General features: G+C 38.9%; 1 protein-coding gene across 5 annotated transcripts; it reads right to left on the reverse strand.

The window, feature by feature from the left end:
- Positions 1-3,850: 3,850 nt before the first annotated feature.
- On the reverse strand, positions 3,851-16,745 carry safb (scaffold attachment factor B). Of its 5 annotated transcripts, none has more exons than XM_046857673.1 (21): positions 16,435-16,744; positions 14,138-14,225; positions 13,987-14,051; positions 13,700-13,900; positions 13,560-13,613; positions 12,883-12,919; positions 11,694-12,111; positions 11,250-11,290; positions 11,061-11,158; positions 10,009-10,158; positions 9,666-9,763; positions 9,540-9,583; positions 9,356-9,432; positions 8,134-8,279; positions 7,737-8,030; positions 7,506-7,640; positions 7,216-7,261; positions 6,202-6,308; positions 6,032-6,087; positions 5,155-5,209; positions 3,851-4,525 (listed from the first exon to the last, which is right to left on the reverse strand). In XM_046857673.1, exons 1-21 carry the CDS (start codon positions 16,600-16,602, stop codon positions 4,381-4,383), a joined length of 2,523 nt encoding a protein of 840 aa, XP_046713629.1. In that variant the 5' UTR covers positions 16,603-16,744; the 3' UTR covers positions 3,851-4,380. The 5 variants fall into 5 exon arrangements, with proteins under 5 accessions (XP_046713629.1, XP_046713626.1, XP_046713627.1 ...); XM_046857670.1 differs by having other exon boundaries at positions 7,737-8,033; XM_046857671.1 differs by having other exon boundaries at positions 11,061-11,161.

Below are 16,745 nucleotides of genomic sequence, written 5' to 3' on the forward strand. Positions count from 1 at the left end.
ATTGGCGTAACACATTATTAAAGCATGAATTGTGGCATGTAAAGAGGTAATAAGAAAAGGCAGAGTTCACGGAAACATCTATTTCTGAGAATTGATTATTCTGGTGCAGTTAATGAACATTTACCATAAACATTCACCATTTAACATTCATATAGATATTTCTGACAGGCATCAAATAAAAATAAAAAAAAGACTATTTCCTGTGCTGTACATGTTATATAGAAAAATACTAGTCCTTCTGGAGCACTGCATTATTATTTCATGAAAAAATCTGAGCTTTAACACCAGCGTGCATTGTATACATAGTGTTTTCACACGGGACACTGTGAAATCCTGATTTCTGGGAAGAACGCCAGCTCCTTGTCTCGGTAGACTTTATATGGAATGTATTGTATAATGGTGTTTTAATGCAGGAAATGATTATGGTGGGAGAGCAGGTGGAAGCTGATTTCCTGTAGGATCACAATCTTCTCCCAACTGCGTCCATTTTGACAGCATTTTCCAGATTTCCCCCAAAACAAGATATTTTCCTAGTGTTATCCCAGGAATACCTACATCCAAGTTTTGCAATGTTGAAATACTTCTCATCAGTGCTGCCAACACAAATACATGTTTTAGGAGTTTGTTCACTTCACATGCGGAATAAAACCATTTAAAAATATCTAAAAAATAATATCTATTTTTAGATCAAATCATTATTATTTTATATTATTAATAATATTATGATTTATCAATATAACTCAGTTTTATTTGTATAACAATGGACATAGATGTTTTAGATATCTAAAATATCAAATGTGTAAAATATCTAAACATTTCGAAAATATGTCGTAAATATCTAGAAATATCTAATTCTTTACGTATTGTTTAAAATAAATTCAATAATATCTCAAATATATCTAAAATATCTAAAAATATCTAATTTCTTTACACATTTTTGAATAAATTCAATACTATGTAAAAGTATCTAAAATATCTACATAAAATCTAAAACGTCTAAAAATATCCCAATCTTATTGTTTTGAATTCAATAATATCGAAAATACGTATAAAATGTCTAGAATATCTAAAAATATGTAAAATTACTTTTTTTCAATAATAACAAAAATATAAGAAAAACTAATTTTTTATTATATTTACTAATTTTTTAAAAATAAATGTAATATCTAAAAAATGTCTAAAATGTGTCTAAAATATTTCAAACATAGCTGTTGAATCAAAACACAATGGGAATAAATATGTTTGTAATTACTGAATTAGTGTTTTTTGTTGTTGTGTGTGTAAAGAATCCACACTTAGGCTAAACAGATATCTTCAATGGAGGTACTTGGTTACTTTGCTTCCTACAAGTTTGCTGAGATTCCACATAAACACTCAAACAAAAACAAAAGAAGTAAAGAAAGACAACAAAGATGGATGGTTCTCTGAAGGGAGTGTTCTTAAAGCTCTGATCCAGAACGTCACATTAGTTCGAGTTATAGTTCAGTGAAGCAGTTCAGCTGTTTGTATTTTCACAGAATGTGTATGTTCATCTCTTTCGCATCCTAAAGATAGAAAAAAACGACTTAAAAGTACAAATGGAATGATTATATAGAGCCATAGGAATGTAAACCTGATCTTGGCTCCACCCACAATATCCTGCTTCACTCTGATTGGTCCACAAGAAACAGCCTGATCTTGAAGCATGGTATAATGTGAGCTGTCCTCAGGTTACTCAGCCCCTTTACACCACAGCCTGCTGGATAATGAATTCCAGTCGTACGGCCAGGAAGAGATGACCTATAAACCTTCAAGGCTGAAATGTCTCCTCGGGCTTGAGCAAGCACAGACTGCAGAACGCCTTACTCAACCAGCCTCCACTTTGCTGCAAGATCACTTTTCATTCTTAATCTAAGGACGTGTCAAATTGCTAAACAGCTGACTTGAGTGCCAAATATTTTATGTCTAAAAAAAAAAGTGGAGGAAAGACAAACTTACTTACAAAAGCTTCTTAGTCTGTTTAAGATCTAATATAGAAAGTATCACTTGCAGAAGTGTAAAGTGGCATGAGAGAACTGTTTACAACATTGTGTATTCATTCATTCATCTCCAGTGTCTGCTTTATCCTGTCAGGGGCACACTGGCCCAAAGCCAGTCCCAGTAACACACAGAATCTTACAGATACACATCCATTCATAATATGGTGATGGCCGGCCAGGTCACCCACTGTAATGTTTTTGGAGGTGAAAGGAAACAAAAAAACATTAAGCAAATCGACATTGACACAAAACAATTGATTCAGAATGTTACATGGACTCAGGGTCAAATCAGGGACCCCAAAAATCATACATCCCGTATCATACAACCCATACAACATATTAGTACTGTTACACAAACTTTACTGGTGGCAAACATTTCATTAGATCCAAATTTTTTTTTCTTCATTATGAAGGCACATGTGAGGTATGTTGAAGAATATATATATATATATATATATATATATATATATATATATATATATATATATATATATAAATTAGATTTTTTTATTTAAATTTTTTTAGTATACCCAGGTTCAGTACGTACCTCAGGTTTTAAGAAATGGTTCAAGTTAAATTTCTGGACATTTAGGGGAAAGAAATGCAAAACATAGCAAGCAGCTTAATATTATTAAAATTTGTGAATATGCACATTTACATTTTTCTTTAAACAATTTTAAATAAAATGCCTGCTTGTTTAATTAATATAGAAAATGATATATATATAATCAAACTAATACCATGCACATTTCATTTTATTGATTAAATTGAGTAATTTTCTAAAAATGTTCCACTTACCTGTATTTATTTCAGCATATTGTAACAAATGTCTTTTTTCCTTACATCCTTAATTCATTCACTCCCTCGATATAAGGAATTGTCAGAATTTTCTCCCTTTAAGAGAAATTCTTGAAGCTGGACATAAAACACAAAAAATCCATATAGCTAGCTTTAGCCGCTAGTCACTTCCTATAACGCTAACAATAACACTAGCGATATTGATTCTTTGGCATTTTTTTTACTAACTCGTTTCTTTTTAATACCCTGCCATTGTTGTGTATGTTTTAAGTTTTACATTTATTAATAAAACAAATGCACTCAGGGAATCACCACAGGAAACACGGGGATTTTAATTATGTTCCACAGGTAAAAAAAAGGACTGCATTCGGTACACGTGTGTAACAAATCGAAAGCCTTGTACCGAAGAATTTCGGTACGATTACATGCAGTTACACCCCACGTGCACCGATTTTTCACCTCAGACGATCGTGATAAAACTAACAAAGAAAAACCTCTATGGGACCTTTAATGATGTTTTATTTGGAAAGAAATGTAAAAAAGAAAAACATTTAAGTGCTAAAAAAAAAATATGATCCATTAGAGGTTCATGAATATTTAAATAATACTTTGGAAGATAAAGTGAAGTCAAGCTCCATCTACAATGTGGAGGTCATTTGAGTACATTTCTATTTGCCTTGCACAATGTGCGTCAGTCTGGAGAGGGCAAATAATCAAAACACCGAGCTCAAGGCCACACAACAAAGTTGCGGGGGATTTGCGTGGTAGTGTACACAATAGAAACACATCCTGAAACCATTCACTTGGGTTTACACTACGTTTTAAAATAACGAGGTTTGAATAAATGCTTTGGGATAAACTGGCTCCATGTAGTGAGCCAAAGAAATGAAGAAGCGTTTGGTATCAAAACTCCCCAAAATATTGTGGAAAAAATGCAGATCATAGGAATAAATTATAAATGAAAAGTAAAAAAATTCAACCCTTATATTACTTAAATGTAAATGATTTTAATTTTCACACATACACAGACCAGGTATGTTTTATGAAACAACTTTATTCACTCAATCAGGGGGAAATGCCAAGCATGCACGCACACAAACACACAAATGACAGTAAGAAGTGTTCAAACAGTTGTCCTAAAGAAATAAGAACACAACAGCGCCACCTGTCAACATCACAAACGCAACTCACTTTACTACAAAGGGGTTTGATGGAATTACCATATAACCAGAAATAAAGGAAAAATCACGACTGTATTCGTTTAAATAAAAGAAAAACGTGAAAACTTCACTGAAACATACATTATATCTGCAGCACGGTTTCAACTTCGCACAACGTTCCTGAGCATTAGAAAAACCAAGACATCCTTAATTAAAAAAAAAAAAAAAAAAAAAAAGAATCTGAACTTCGGGGTTGGGGAGAAATTTGTAATGGTTTCGTCAGTCTGTGTACGGCCAAGAGAAAGCATCCTTAAAAAGCTAAACAAATTTACAAAGCTTTAGAAGCTATATACATGCTGCAAATCACAAGTACAAAAAATGATGAAAAGGAGAGGAAAAGTGGATCAGTAACGGCGACCGAAGGCTCCGGCCCCCTGTATGCTTCCCCCGGTGCCAGTGCCGGCGCCACCTCCCTGCATCATCTGGTTCTGTCGGTTCATGGTTCCGGAAAGAGACTGGGACGTTCCTGTCTGCATGTATCCACCCCGGCTGGGTACAGATATAAAAGTGTTACTATTTATGCTGCTACTCAGATTTTCACCTTATTTGTGCAAAGCAACAATCCCAAACAAACAATACACAGACCCACTAAAGGTTCTGAGCTTTCGCATAGGTCCTGACTAAATTAGAACAAAAGTGAAAATACAGGTTTCTCTTAACCACCAACTGCCGAAAGGGAAATTCCTGCTCTTATTTATTTTTTTTACTCTACTAGATAAGTATTTGTGCACAAAATCATGCAAATACACACTTTCTTTTTCAATTCCAAGAAACAGTGGGCATGGGAACATTTCTAAAGAGTTTGTATTTCAACCATGACGTGTGAAGAGCAGGCATGCCTGGGGGTTACCGTAAAACCAACACATACTGATTTCTACCATAAGAACTTTGATCATAGTGTTTAAATGCATCTGTGCTCTGCTATTTATCTTTTATTGTATGCATCAATCTTTTCCCCTGTTATATGGGGAAATAGGAATATTTAGAGTAATAAAGCAGCACATGCAGAATTTGGAGCACCTATAACAAATCTGTCAAAATTAGCAGGTCCAAATACCACGAACAAAACAAAACAGACCCTCATTTTGGACAAATAGAAAGCCATGTAGATGTCTCACCTGGCCATTCCTCCTCTGGGCATGTGACTCTGACCAGGCATTCCCCGATCTGGTCCTGAAAGAAACAAGACAATTCATTTAGAGAGCACATGCAAATAAAACATTTATATACATGATGTGTGTAATGTAATATATATAATTCCATTATACACACCATCCAGGCATAACTTAATAGCCACCGATCAGGCATAACATTATGAACACCTGCCTAATGTTGTGTTGTTCCCCTCTAGTTGTCAAAACAGTCCTGACCTGTCAACTAACAGCATGAACAACTTCAGCAATTTAAGCTACAGTTGCTTGTCTGTAGGATCGGACCACACAGTACAGTCTTTGCTCAACACGTGCTTCGATGAGCCTCGGCCCACCCATGGGCTGGTTCACCACTGTTCCTTCTTTGGACCACTGCTAATAGATACGGACCACTGCAAACCAGGAACAACCCACAAGAGCTGCAGTTTTGGAGATGCTCAGACCCAGTCGTCTAGACATCACAATTGGGCCCTCGCCAAACTCAAATCCTTACACTTGCAAATTTTCTTGCTTCTAACACATCAACTTTGAGTACAAAACGTTCACTCGCTGCCTAATAATATCCCACCCACTAACATGAAAAGATAATCAGTGTTATTCAATCACCAGTCAATGTTATGTCTGATCAGTGTGTATATATTAACGACGACCCCATCGTAAGTCAAAGATGGTGCTATGACAGTATTTCTGCTTCATGCCCATTTATAATTTTTAATTTCTGCTCTAAACTGATGGCTTTCCTATTCTTTTTTTTTTACTACCAGCAGGAGACATACTTGGCGTTTAGAAGACATGCTTTTATCACTAAAATTGCTGTTTGAAACAGAAAAAAATTACATACAACCTTGCCAGGATCTGTCGCCGTCCATTTTACGCCCAGGCTCCCAGTCTCGTCCGTCTCTGCACCAAGACAAAAAAAAATACGATTTATATTCTAAACCATTAATTTATTTATTACTAACAAATAAGAACAGGTCAATTTTTGTGCAGTATGTGATAGGTCTGAGTTTTTACCTGCCAGGGACTGGCCTTGGGGCATTTATTGGCCGCTTGTCAAAACCACCTCCGCCGCTCCAGTTATCCCGAGAGTCTCTGTTGTGCCGGTCCCGGTCAGAAAAGTGCTGGAAAGAAAAGATAATTTTACAAAGATCTACACACTTACTGCTCCAAGTTATACTTTAGTATTTCATGACTTTTCATCTCCTGATTTAGCCACCGAACATCACATCAATTACACAAATTAGCATATACACACACTGACAAAACACACCATCCTGTCAGTATAGGAAAAATGGCCCTGAGGAAATACCCATCTGTCCAAATGCATTTAAAATGCAATTTGTAAGTCGTGCAGCACCCCCTACAGTATGCTCTAGGTTATTACAGTAAAACCCCGTTGGATGAGCATAATTCATTCCTGAAAATTGCACGTAGGACCATTTGCTTGTACGTTCGAACAAATTTTCCCCATAGGAATGAATGTAAAATCGATTTAATCCGTTCCGAGATCTCATTCGATCGCTTATTTCTGCACTTAAAAAGTATTTGTAGCCTATTTTAACAAAAATACACCGCAAATTACCGTAACGTAAACATAATTTAACACTTACCCATGTGGTAGTGGTTGATTGCGAGTGTGAGAAGCACACCACGCTTGTAACCCTTATGGTTTCCATGGTAATTCTATTAACTTTCGTTTTCACAGCACATCAATGATTGTCTTGGGAGACATTTTTCAAGATTTCTAGTGAACTAAAAATATAACACTAAAAAAGTAAAGTTTTTGCTGCACTGAACAACGAGAGCGACCGAGTGATACGTCATCAACTAAGCGACTGATGCTACCCTAGGCCGAAACCGAGGAACCGGCAGCGTGGGTTTGCCCGTGCCTTTGAAACCTGTTTGTAAAATAGGGTAAAATTTTGAGAGTAAGGTCGCTCGTATCTTCATTTGCTCGTACTATTAGTTGCTCGCACAACAGGGTTTTACTGTATTAATCATTCATATATTTAATAGAACATGTTTTACCTGGCTGTCTCGGTCTGCAGGCAGGCCACCTCTGGGAGCATCTCTCCTAAAACAAAAACAAACATTTTAATGTATTTTAACAAAGGAATAAAAAACATTTTGGTATGCTGCTATAGAAAATGATCCATGTAAAAGTTACATTACTGCTCCCAACATTTTAATCAAGTCATTGTATGTGGATCAGCCAGTCATCAACAGCCATTTTGTTGTGGATGCTGTGTGTCCATGGCTTAATAGTGTATTTAAAACAACAATAAAGTCCAAAATAACTGCAGAGCAGGAGAAACTACCTTTCCATGAACATGTCGTCCTGGTAGCGGCCACGATCTCTGTGGTCAAAATCTTGGAATCGATCCTGACGACCAAAATCGGAGCGCCCATATCGTTCATCCATGGGCATCCTCTTTACCGGCCAATCGTCTTTCCTATAAGCAAAACACCACACCAACCGACCAGTTACTTCTTCAGTTATCAGTGTTAAATGTTATTAGATGTACAGGTGCACTAATGTATGCGTATACCTGCCGTCCATGTCGTAAGGCCTCTTGAGCGGGCGGCGGTCCTGCTCGTAGCGAAGCTGCTCCTGCTGTCTGCGCAGCTCCTCACGCTCTCTGTGAATCCGCTCCTGCTCACGCCGGCGCTCGTACTCCACTCGCACGCGCTCACGCTCAAGGAACTCGCGTTCCATGCGGTCAGCGTCCAGCCGCTGCTTCTCCACCTCTAGCCAGTTGCGCTTACGCATCAGCCTCTCGCGCTCCTCGCGCTCACGGAACAGACGGATGCGCTCGCGCTCGCTGCGACCGTCACGATCGCCGCTGCTTGACAACGATACGCAAAAGGGTTTACGAAATAACCACCATACAAACGCAACATAAAGTGACGATCATACGCAGTGTATGTGAGCGTGCAGATGCATACCCAGAATGCCTGCGTCTCTCCATCTCTCGGACCTCTCTCTCGCGCTGCCTCTGCCTCTCACGCTCTCGCTGCTCTTTGATTTGATCAAAAGACAGTATGTCCTTCCTCTCTCGGCTCGAAGACTTGCGGTCACGACTCTTGGTACTCTTTGAAACGCACAAAAATCACCAACAAAGGGTAAACCAGAAAGAATCTTCAAATGACCTAATAAGCATGTACAAGCCAAATCGTACATATCCAACCATCCATTCCACACGAAAAGCCGAGGTTTTTTAATTTGTACGGAAACGCTGAGAAAAGAATCAAAATGCTACTCGGCAACAAGCAGAACCTCCAAGATGAAGGTTAGTGAATTAAAACTAAACCATAAAACATCTCAGGTCTCACCACAGTCCTATAAACTTTCCCTTTCACTCTTACAGATCCTTCTATCACAAATCACTCCTGCTATCACTCTTTTCCACCCACTCCACCCTGCCTGCACTCTTTCCTTCATGTTCTCTAACACACCCTCTATTTGCACTGTTGACCCCAGGTACCTGAACTCCTCCACCCTTTTCACCTCTTCGCCCTGCAAACGCACCACTTCACTGCCTCTCATTCTCGGACTTACTACCACTGTCTTTTATTCCCCTTCTCTCCAGCGTGTACCTCCACCTCTCCAGGCTGTTCAACCTGTTCCCTACTCTCACAACAAATCACAATATCATCCGCAAACATCACAGTCTACGGAGACTCCTGTCTGACCTCGTCCATCAACTGGTCTATTACCACTGCAAACAGGAAAGGGCTTAGAGCCGATCCTTGATGCAGTCAAACCTCCACGGTAAACCAGTCTGTCGTTCCTACTGCACACTTTGCTGCTGTCACACTGTCCTCATACATGTCCTGCACAACCCTCACATACTTCTCACACACCAGACGTCCTCATACAATACCACAACTCCTCTCTCTGCACTCTGTTGTACTCTTTCTCTAAATCAACAAACACAATGCAACTTCTTCTGACCTTCTCTATACTTAATCAACATTCTTAAAGCAAATAATGGTGGTGCTCTTCCTCGGCATGAAACCGTACGGTTGCTCACAGATGGTCACCTCTTCTCTCAGCCTGGCTTCCACTACTCTTTCTCATAACTTCATGGTTACCTATAGTTAGCTGAACATTAGAAAAAAAGAAAGAAAAAAAAAAGAGCCTCAGGAACCCAGATGAATCATTTACCCGCTCCTTGCTCTTGGTTTTGACGCTGATAACAGGTTCTCCTTTTGATTTGTCCATGACGACGGTCCTCTCTCCAGCTGCGACACAAAAACAGCTACGATGAATCCCAAATAAACTGATTTCACACCACAGATTTATAAAGGTGATTTATAAACTGGAACAATTAGCCGATTTTTCTACTCACCTTTGTCATCGGAGCCTTCGGCTTTCTCGTCCTTGCCGTCCGATCTACAAAAGACAAGACCATCAGGGTCAAACTCAGTGCTGCTCATTGTTTCTACAGCACTTTAGAGAAATGAACATGTCTCACTTTTCGGTCTTGGACTCCGAGGAGTGCCGTCTGTCACTAGTTGTCATCTTTGCGTCGCTTTTATCGGCGGGTTTCTTTCCAGCTGGCTCATTCTTGGCCTAGATTCGAAAAATCGAAAAAAAAAAATTTGTACAAAAATCATTTTTCAAAAATGTAATGTGTAAATGTGCTCCAAATCTGTGATATTTTTATATTGTATGTAATAAAAAGGCTGCATCTACTCCACATTATCCTCAACTCTTTCACAATGTACAGTGAAATCTGATCTACTCCATCGTTCATATTCAACGCAACACGTGTCCAAGCACAAACAAGGTACACTGTGCTGTAAGAGTGCACTCACCCTCTCTACAGAGATCATGCGGCCGTGCAGCTCGGTCCGGTGCAGGTGGCTGATGCACTTGGTGGCCTCCTCTGTAGAGCACATGGTCACAAAACCATAACAACGAGCTCCTGGGCTCCGGGCGTTCGTCACCACTTTAGCGCCCACCACCTAAAAATCAGAGGTGCAGAAAACTTCAACACTACCTATCTATACTATACTCGTTTATGGAATATCCTAAATTCTTAAGTAGGACCCAAAGACAGTAATAATAGTAACATTAACTAGTAGTTATAGTAACTGATGGTGTTCAAATTGATTGTATACCACAATTTCTGGTGAATTCTGATTGGTCAGGAGGTGCTGATTCATTTCTATAAGAGTAGCTTTGACACTAATGCAGCTGCAAGTCACAGGTTTATATTAATGCACTTATTCGAACACTGCTTTATATGACGTAGCGATGCTTGTTTACACAGCGTCTCAAGTGTCCATCTGCTGCAAGTTCTCAGACAGAACATTCTTTCTGCTACAGGACTTACACTATGCAGTTTCTCTGCAACATGACTGGCTGTGTTCTTATTCTATTAATCTCTCAAGTAGAAAAACAGTGTGTGATTTGATTAATCAGGTGATCTGGAAATATCAGCAAAAACCCGTACTGTTTTCCCAGCTTCTGGTCCACAACGAGAGCTGTATTATATTTAGTATTTATTATTTCCTAATTATATAAATGATATTCCGGCCTGCTGTCATTACAAAATCGGCCTCTAGGGGGGACTCACTGATGAAACGTGTTCACAGAGCACGCTATATTATATTTATTTATAATTTATTAATTATATAATTAATATATTCATTATTTATTACCTTCAGCACATTTTCATGATTCAGTACTGGTTTTCCCCCTATTTTTGTAATAAAAGGTCAGTAAAATTTTATATGGAGTGTCGTTTTTTAAAATTCAGACTACATTTTTTTTATAGGCAAGTACGATCCAACCCAGCTACCAGCATCTGTAAAAACCGGCCAACCTCTACTAGTTTACCCCACAATGTCAGAATAACACAAACCTTGCCGTATTTGCTGAACAGATTCTTCAGATCAGTCGCTCTTGTGGTTGACGAGAGGCCGCTGACCCACAGGTTCCTTCCGCTACTTGCAGCACTGCCTGCTAACGGCCCAATAAGCACACCGTCATTTTACCAATCATATTAGAATTTACTTTAAGAGATGCATTTCTGCAAATCCAATTCATTTACCTTTATCATCTTTAGAGTCGGGCTTGCCTGATTTTTCATCACTGTTGAAGAAAAAGAAAAAGAGCAAAATTGGAACCAAAAAAAAAGAAAAAGAAAACGAAAAAAGTAACTCATGTGACAACAATGGAGCTTAACAGAAATACCCACCTGGAAATGACTCAGCCTCAGGAAGTGAACAAAATACTTAAATGTGGACTCTAATTTTCGAGAAAATGTCTCTAAGCATGCCACTAAGGCGTCTTAGATGGCAATCGAAACCGTTAACAAATAGTTAACAAGAGGGAGAAGGGGGTGGGGGGGAATGGGGTGGGGACAAAAATAAAATGAAGGACGAAATGCGCAGTCCATTACACCTTCCCAAGAGACCCAAACTTGTTAACAAAGGAGCCAAAGTAACAAGATTCTAACAGCCATTTTTGTTCTAGTAGACAGAAAAAAACAAACCTCTTTTTCTGATCATCACCCTCTACTGAGGACTCTTTCACTTCTGAAGATTCTGCAGCACTCTCTTCAGTCTTCGTGTCTTCCTTGCTCCCCTCGGCCTTCGCCACGCTTTCTGAATCGGTGCTTTCGATTTTGTGCAAGCCCGTTTCATTTGCGTTAGCAGCGTGAGAGGAGGTGCTCTCGGCACCCGGCGAATTGTCCTTAACGCCTTGTTGGTCCTCACATGGGGGTTGGACTTCGCTTTGCTCCGAGGCATCAATGTCTCCTTCCACATTGTCGGCCTCCTTGGCTTTAGCGAGGTCGGACACATTGTCCTCCTCTTCCTTGTGAGTTTCATCCCACAGTGGAGCGTTCTCCTCTTCAGGCCGCTCCTCGTTAAGTGGCTCTGATATACAACACCCGGCTACTTTCTCACTTTCTACGGATGTAACAGGAATAGAATGGCACAGAGTTTAATCACTTCTGAGACATTGCATTGGTTAGCGTGGAACTGGACTAGGACGCCACCCAGTGCTTCACATAAGACAGTTAGTTAAACCTAGAAAGAGACTGGAAAACAACAGAGCGTCAAAAAGCAACCCGTTTCCTCGCTAAAAGTCGACTCTTGTTAAGTTTCACCTGATGCCAAGCGTACGGAACGCCACATAGGCAGCACACAGATCCCGAGTGTCCATCGTTGGTGATTTGTTTTGTACTTCAAGTGTCCATGATAGAGAAGATGGAGACTTTTGAGTTGCTTTAAAAGCCTTTTTTTTTTCTTTTGAAATCAAGCATTTGGTCCATTTAGTGAATCTCCATTAAACAAACATTGAGTCCTACATGTGATTTCGCTTCACTGTGATCCGGTTCTTCATTTTTCTCTTCTGAAAGTCTTCTTTAGGCAGAAAATGAACTGCACCTGCAAAAGCTAGCAACACATTGCCTGACACGAACTGACCGCTAACCGTTACTGGCTTTGCGCACAAGCTTGTTTAGCAAAAAAAAATAAACAAAGCCCTTTTTCCCCCCAATACTCAATTCTTTCCTAATGCATTTTGGAGTATGGACTTGTTCACTTGTACACAAAGCCAGTAACCTCTGCTTTTCCAGTCTCTTTGTCAAGTTTAGGAGGAAATTATAAACTGCTAATCGAACTTATAAATTCACCCTGAAATGAGTAAGGTGTTAAACACCTTTGTACAGTCAGTACCTGTCATGTCTTTACGCTGCTCCAGTGGTTCAGAACCCTACAAAATAAAACAGAAACAATAAATATTAAGCAGAATTTATATTATTATAACATTAAATAGAACGCTGGAATTTAGGACAGTGATTCAACCCCTATACCGTCAGTGTTGAATGTTTAAGTAAAGGCCCTTAAGCCTGTCTGCCCCAGGGGTGCTGAACCATGGCTGACCACTTCTCCGACCCCAGCTTCCTTACAAGCTGAGGTAAATACGAAAACAAAGCATTTCATCTTGAAGCAGATGAGAGCAGAGCCATCACGATCAAGTGCAGAACACAGGTTTCTGATTCAACCCAGAGGAGGAAAAAGAAAGAAAAACCCGAGAGATGGCATTTTTTTTTTTTTTATAACTGGACCAAACAATAAAGCTGTATCGCTAGAGAAATGTCTTGGTCTGAACATTTAGAAGGAGAAACAACGGGCACACAGTTTTTCATTTAATTATCCAATCATTTATTCGAAGTAAGATCGTTTAGATTTGTAAACCCAATTACCAAATGTTTGTTTACAAAATAAACAGTGTCTAACGAGAATACCTTCAGCCCAACCTTCCCACCTGATAACTTTTTCTTTCAAAAGAAAAACTTTCACCCTCTCCCAGGAACTAATGCATATAAAATGATACGGCACTTATTTATTACCTGAATGTCCTGTTTCGGATAATCTTCCGAGTCTGCTTGCTTAGTTTCCGTTTCCTAAAACAAGCAGATCGAGTCAGTTTATTTTTAATTTGAACTTGTGAGAATCTACAGCGAAGTCAAATCAACGTCACCACACTCACCTCCTCGGACTCGGACTTGAGCGCGTCAGAATCGCCGTAGTCTTCTGCGTTGCCTTCGTTGGAAAAGGTGTTAAGAAGCTCGTTCTCGTAATATTCCTCGTCCTCGGGCATCATGTTGTTATCGATGTCGGCTTCATCCAGAACGTTCATGTCCATGATGTCCATGTCATGAACGCTCTCTCCGGGCGCATCTCCCTCTTCCTGGAGAACAGAAAGTTGTCCCGTGTCAGTTAAAGCACATGACCTTTTCTCTTTTGGATGAATATGTAATGCGCACTAAAACGCACCTGGCCATCGACAGACTCCTCTTCCAGCGCACAGTCCTCAGATTCATCCGCTTCGGTTCGCTTCCCTATAAAAAGCAGTGCGTGTCAATTAAATCTCAGCTAAATCCACTTTTTACTACAAGTACCGCTCCGAAATAAAAGCGAATTCTACCTTTAGGAGTTCTCCTGGGTGTTTTCTTGGGAGTAATCTCAAGCTGAACCACTATTTCATCAGGATTGCCTCCTTCCTCCTCAATGGCCTGGAAGAAGAAAAAAACATTTTGCTTTATTACTTCATCAAAAAGCAGGGAGTCGAATTTCCTTTTAATTTTCATCATACAGCAAATGTATTAGGCCAACATGCCAATTAAGTCTACTGCGCCAAAAGTCTCCTCCTGGACTAAATTTGATTTTGTGTGAATTTTATGTTTTGCCAAAAGCTTTTGTTGTTCTTATAGGTTTATCACTGCCCCTAAAGAGCTTCCTGCAGAAATGCATCATCTGCATGAACAAACGGTATATTTATTATTAAGCGTGATGGCGGTTAATCAGAGCATAAGACAGAGACATGGCTAGGCCTGGATCCTTTCTCCTAGAGATGCAGAACATTGTCTGATACAATGTAAGAAAATTCCTGATTCATTATTCGGTATAAGAAAAGACTACAGAGGACAATTTGGACTGTTGAGAAGATTAGTAATGCTTTTCCCCACTTCTCATGAACTGTACACCATTAGTGAGGAGACATATCAGAAATCCAAGAACATCACACGCCCAGCTCACTACCCTGAAACTGCTGCCCCCATGACTGGCACTACCAAGCACCAGAAATCCACGATAACAAAAACAGTTTTCCTCCCACCTCTAAACACAAACCCATACTGGAAATCACCAGGGATAATACACCACCTTTCAAATGCCCATACCTCTATTTACAACCTGAACATTAAGTTTTGTTTTATTTTTATTATTATATATGGAGGTACCTGCAAGCCTGTGTCCCTAGAGACATATTCTGCATGTGTGTGAACACGCCGGGCAATAAAACCCGTTCTGATACTGATTCAACTCCATAATAAGGTCTTGTTTAGACCACAAGTCTTGTTAAACGTTTACTAGGAATTAACCAAGAACAGAAAACAACGAGCGTTGAACAAAACTTGTGAACTGGTCATGACAATTACTGGGGGAAAAAACCTGATTCTTTTAGATCAGTGTAAACACAAATCAATTAAATTATAGCATTTTAAATAGAGACGTTTTATAACTAATTACATGAAACACAAATCAAAGCGTTGGTTTTATACAGATTAAAAATAATGTTAGAAAGCACCAGCGATGTCACGAAATAAGCGCCAGTGCATGAAACAATCGCACCTCAACGTGCAAGTTGAAAAAGATGTTTACGTGGTGTGTCGAATCTATTACGAGTGAATGAAAGATGGAAGAAATGAAGACATGCTGAAATAAGTAGAACAGTTAAGTAGATTGTATCTTTAGAAAATTCTGAAAACACATACACATCTGCATAAAACAAGTGTAAAATTGTGTATTCAATTTTTCTATTTTAGTAAAATCCTGTAAATGTAATCAAAATAATTTTAAAAAAGTGTATTGAACTTTATAAAATATTTTATATATTTCAAATTTTTTAAGAAAAATGTCAACTGTTGATGTTCACAAATGTTATTAATAATAAACTGAGTTAATAAAAGATGACATTTTTGTGTTTTGGATTATGTTTTTGATTTGAAAACCGCGGTACGTATCGAACAGTGAATTTCGAGTACCGTTACACCCCTTATATATCGAGTACCGTTACACCCCTAACATAGCTATATATCTATCTATACACATACATTAAAATATATTATATAAAACATTAGAGAATATTTCTAGGGCTTTAATCCTTATTTACCATTCAGCAAAATACATAATATATTTTAGTATTAATTAATTTAATTTAGTATATAATTTAAAACGTAAAAAAAACACTAAAATACTCGTTTTTCTTTTTTAAATTATTTATTTATTCTGTTTATCAAAATTCACAAATATAGTGCATTAAATATTGAAATTAAAATAAGAACCTTTTCGGATCAATTTGTCTGAAAGAGAAATCAGACCTTCGGTGAAAACCGGAAGTTAGCACGCGCCGCTGGACTGTTAGCTAGTAATATTAGCTACTAACGGTAAAGCATTCGTTTTCGGGAATAGTGTAATGATCAAAAATATATTTTTATGTACATCATTATGTTTAATGTTTGATTGAATATTACGGGTGTATTTACAATAATTACGTCAGAAACGAAAACCCAAACCTGTATGACGCTTTGCTAGCGCGTGACGGCGTTATTACGCTAGCATGCTAGCAAAGATGAGCGCGTGGTTTGAAATGGTAAAAAAGGTATAAATATATATATAAAAACACAATGAAAATCCTCTAATCGGAGTGTTTTTGAGTTTTACCTTCTTAAGCCGCTCGGACAGAACGCTCTTGTTCCCGCTGATATCCAGGTTTCGTTTCTTCAGCTCGGCCCTCAGGTCGATGACTCTCAGCTCAGATAATTTGCGCACCCCGGCCCCTTCAAGGGCCTCTCCGGCCACCGAATCTAACGCCGACGCGTTTTCAGACATTTTTGGAATGTGGGGGAATCTTCAGAGATGAAGTTGCACCGTCTAGCTTCGCGTTTTGCGTCTCAGACTGCTCCTCGCGCCAGCGCTCAGCCTGCTCTCCAAGATTTCTTGCACACCACAAAATGGCGCCGGGGACCGGAACT

Source organism: Silurus meridionalis, chromosome 9 (assembly GCF_014805685.1).
Source record: "Silurus meridionalis isolate SWU-2019-XX chromosome 9, ASM1480568v1, whole genome shotgun sequence".
Classification (NCBI taxonomy): domain Eukaryota; kingdom Metazoa; phylum Chordata; class Actinopteri; order Siluriformes; family Siluridae; genus Silurus; species Silurus meridionalis.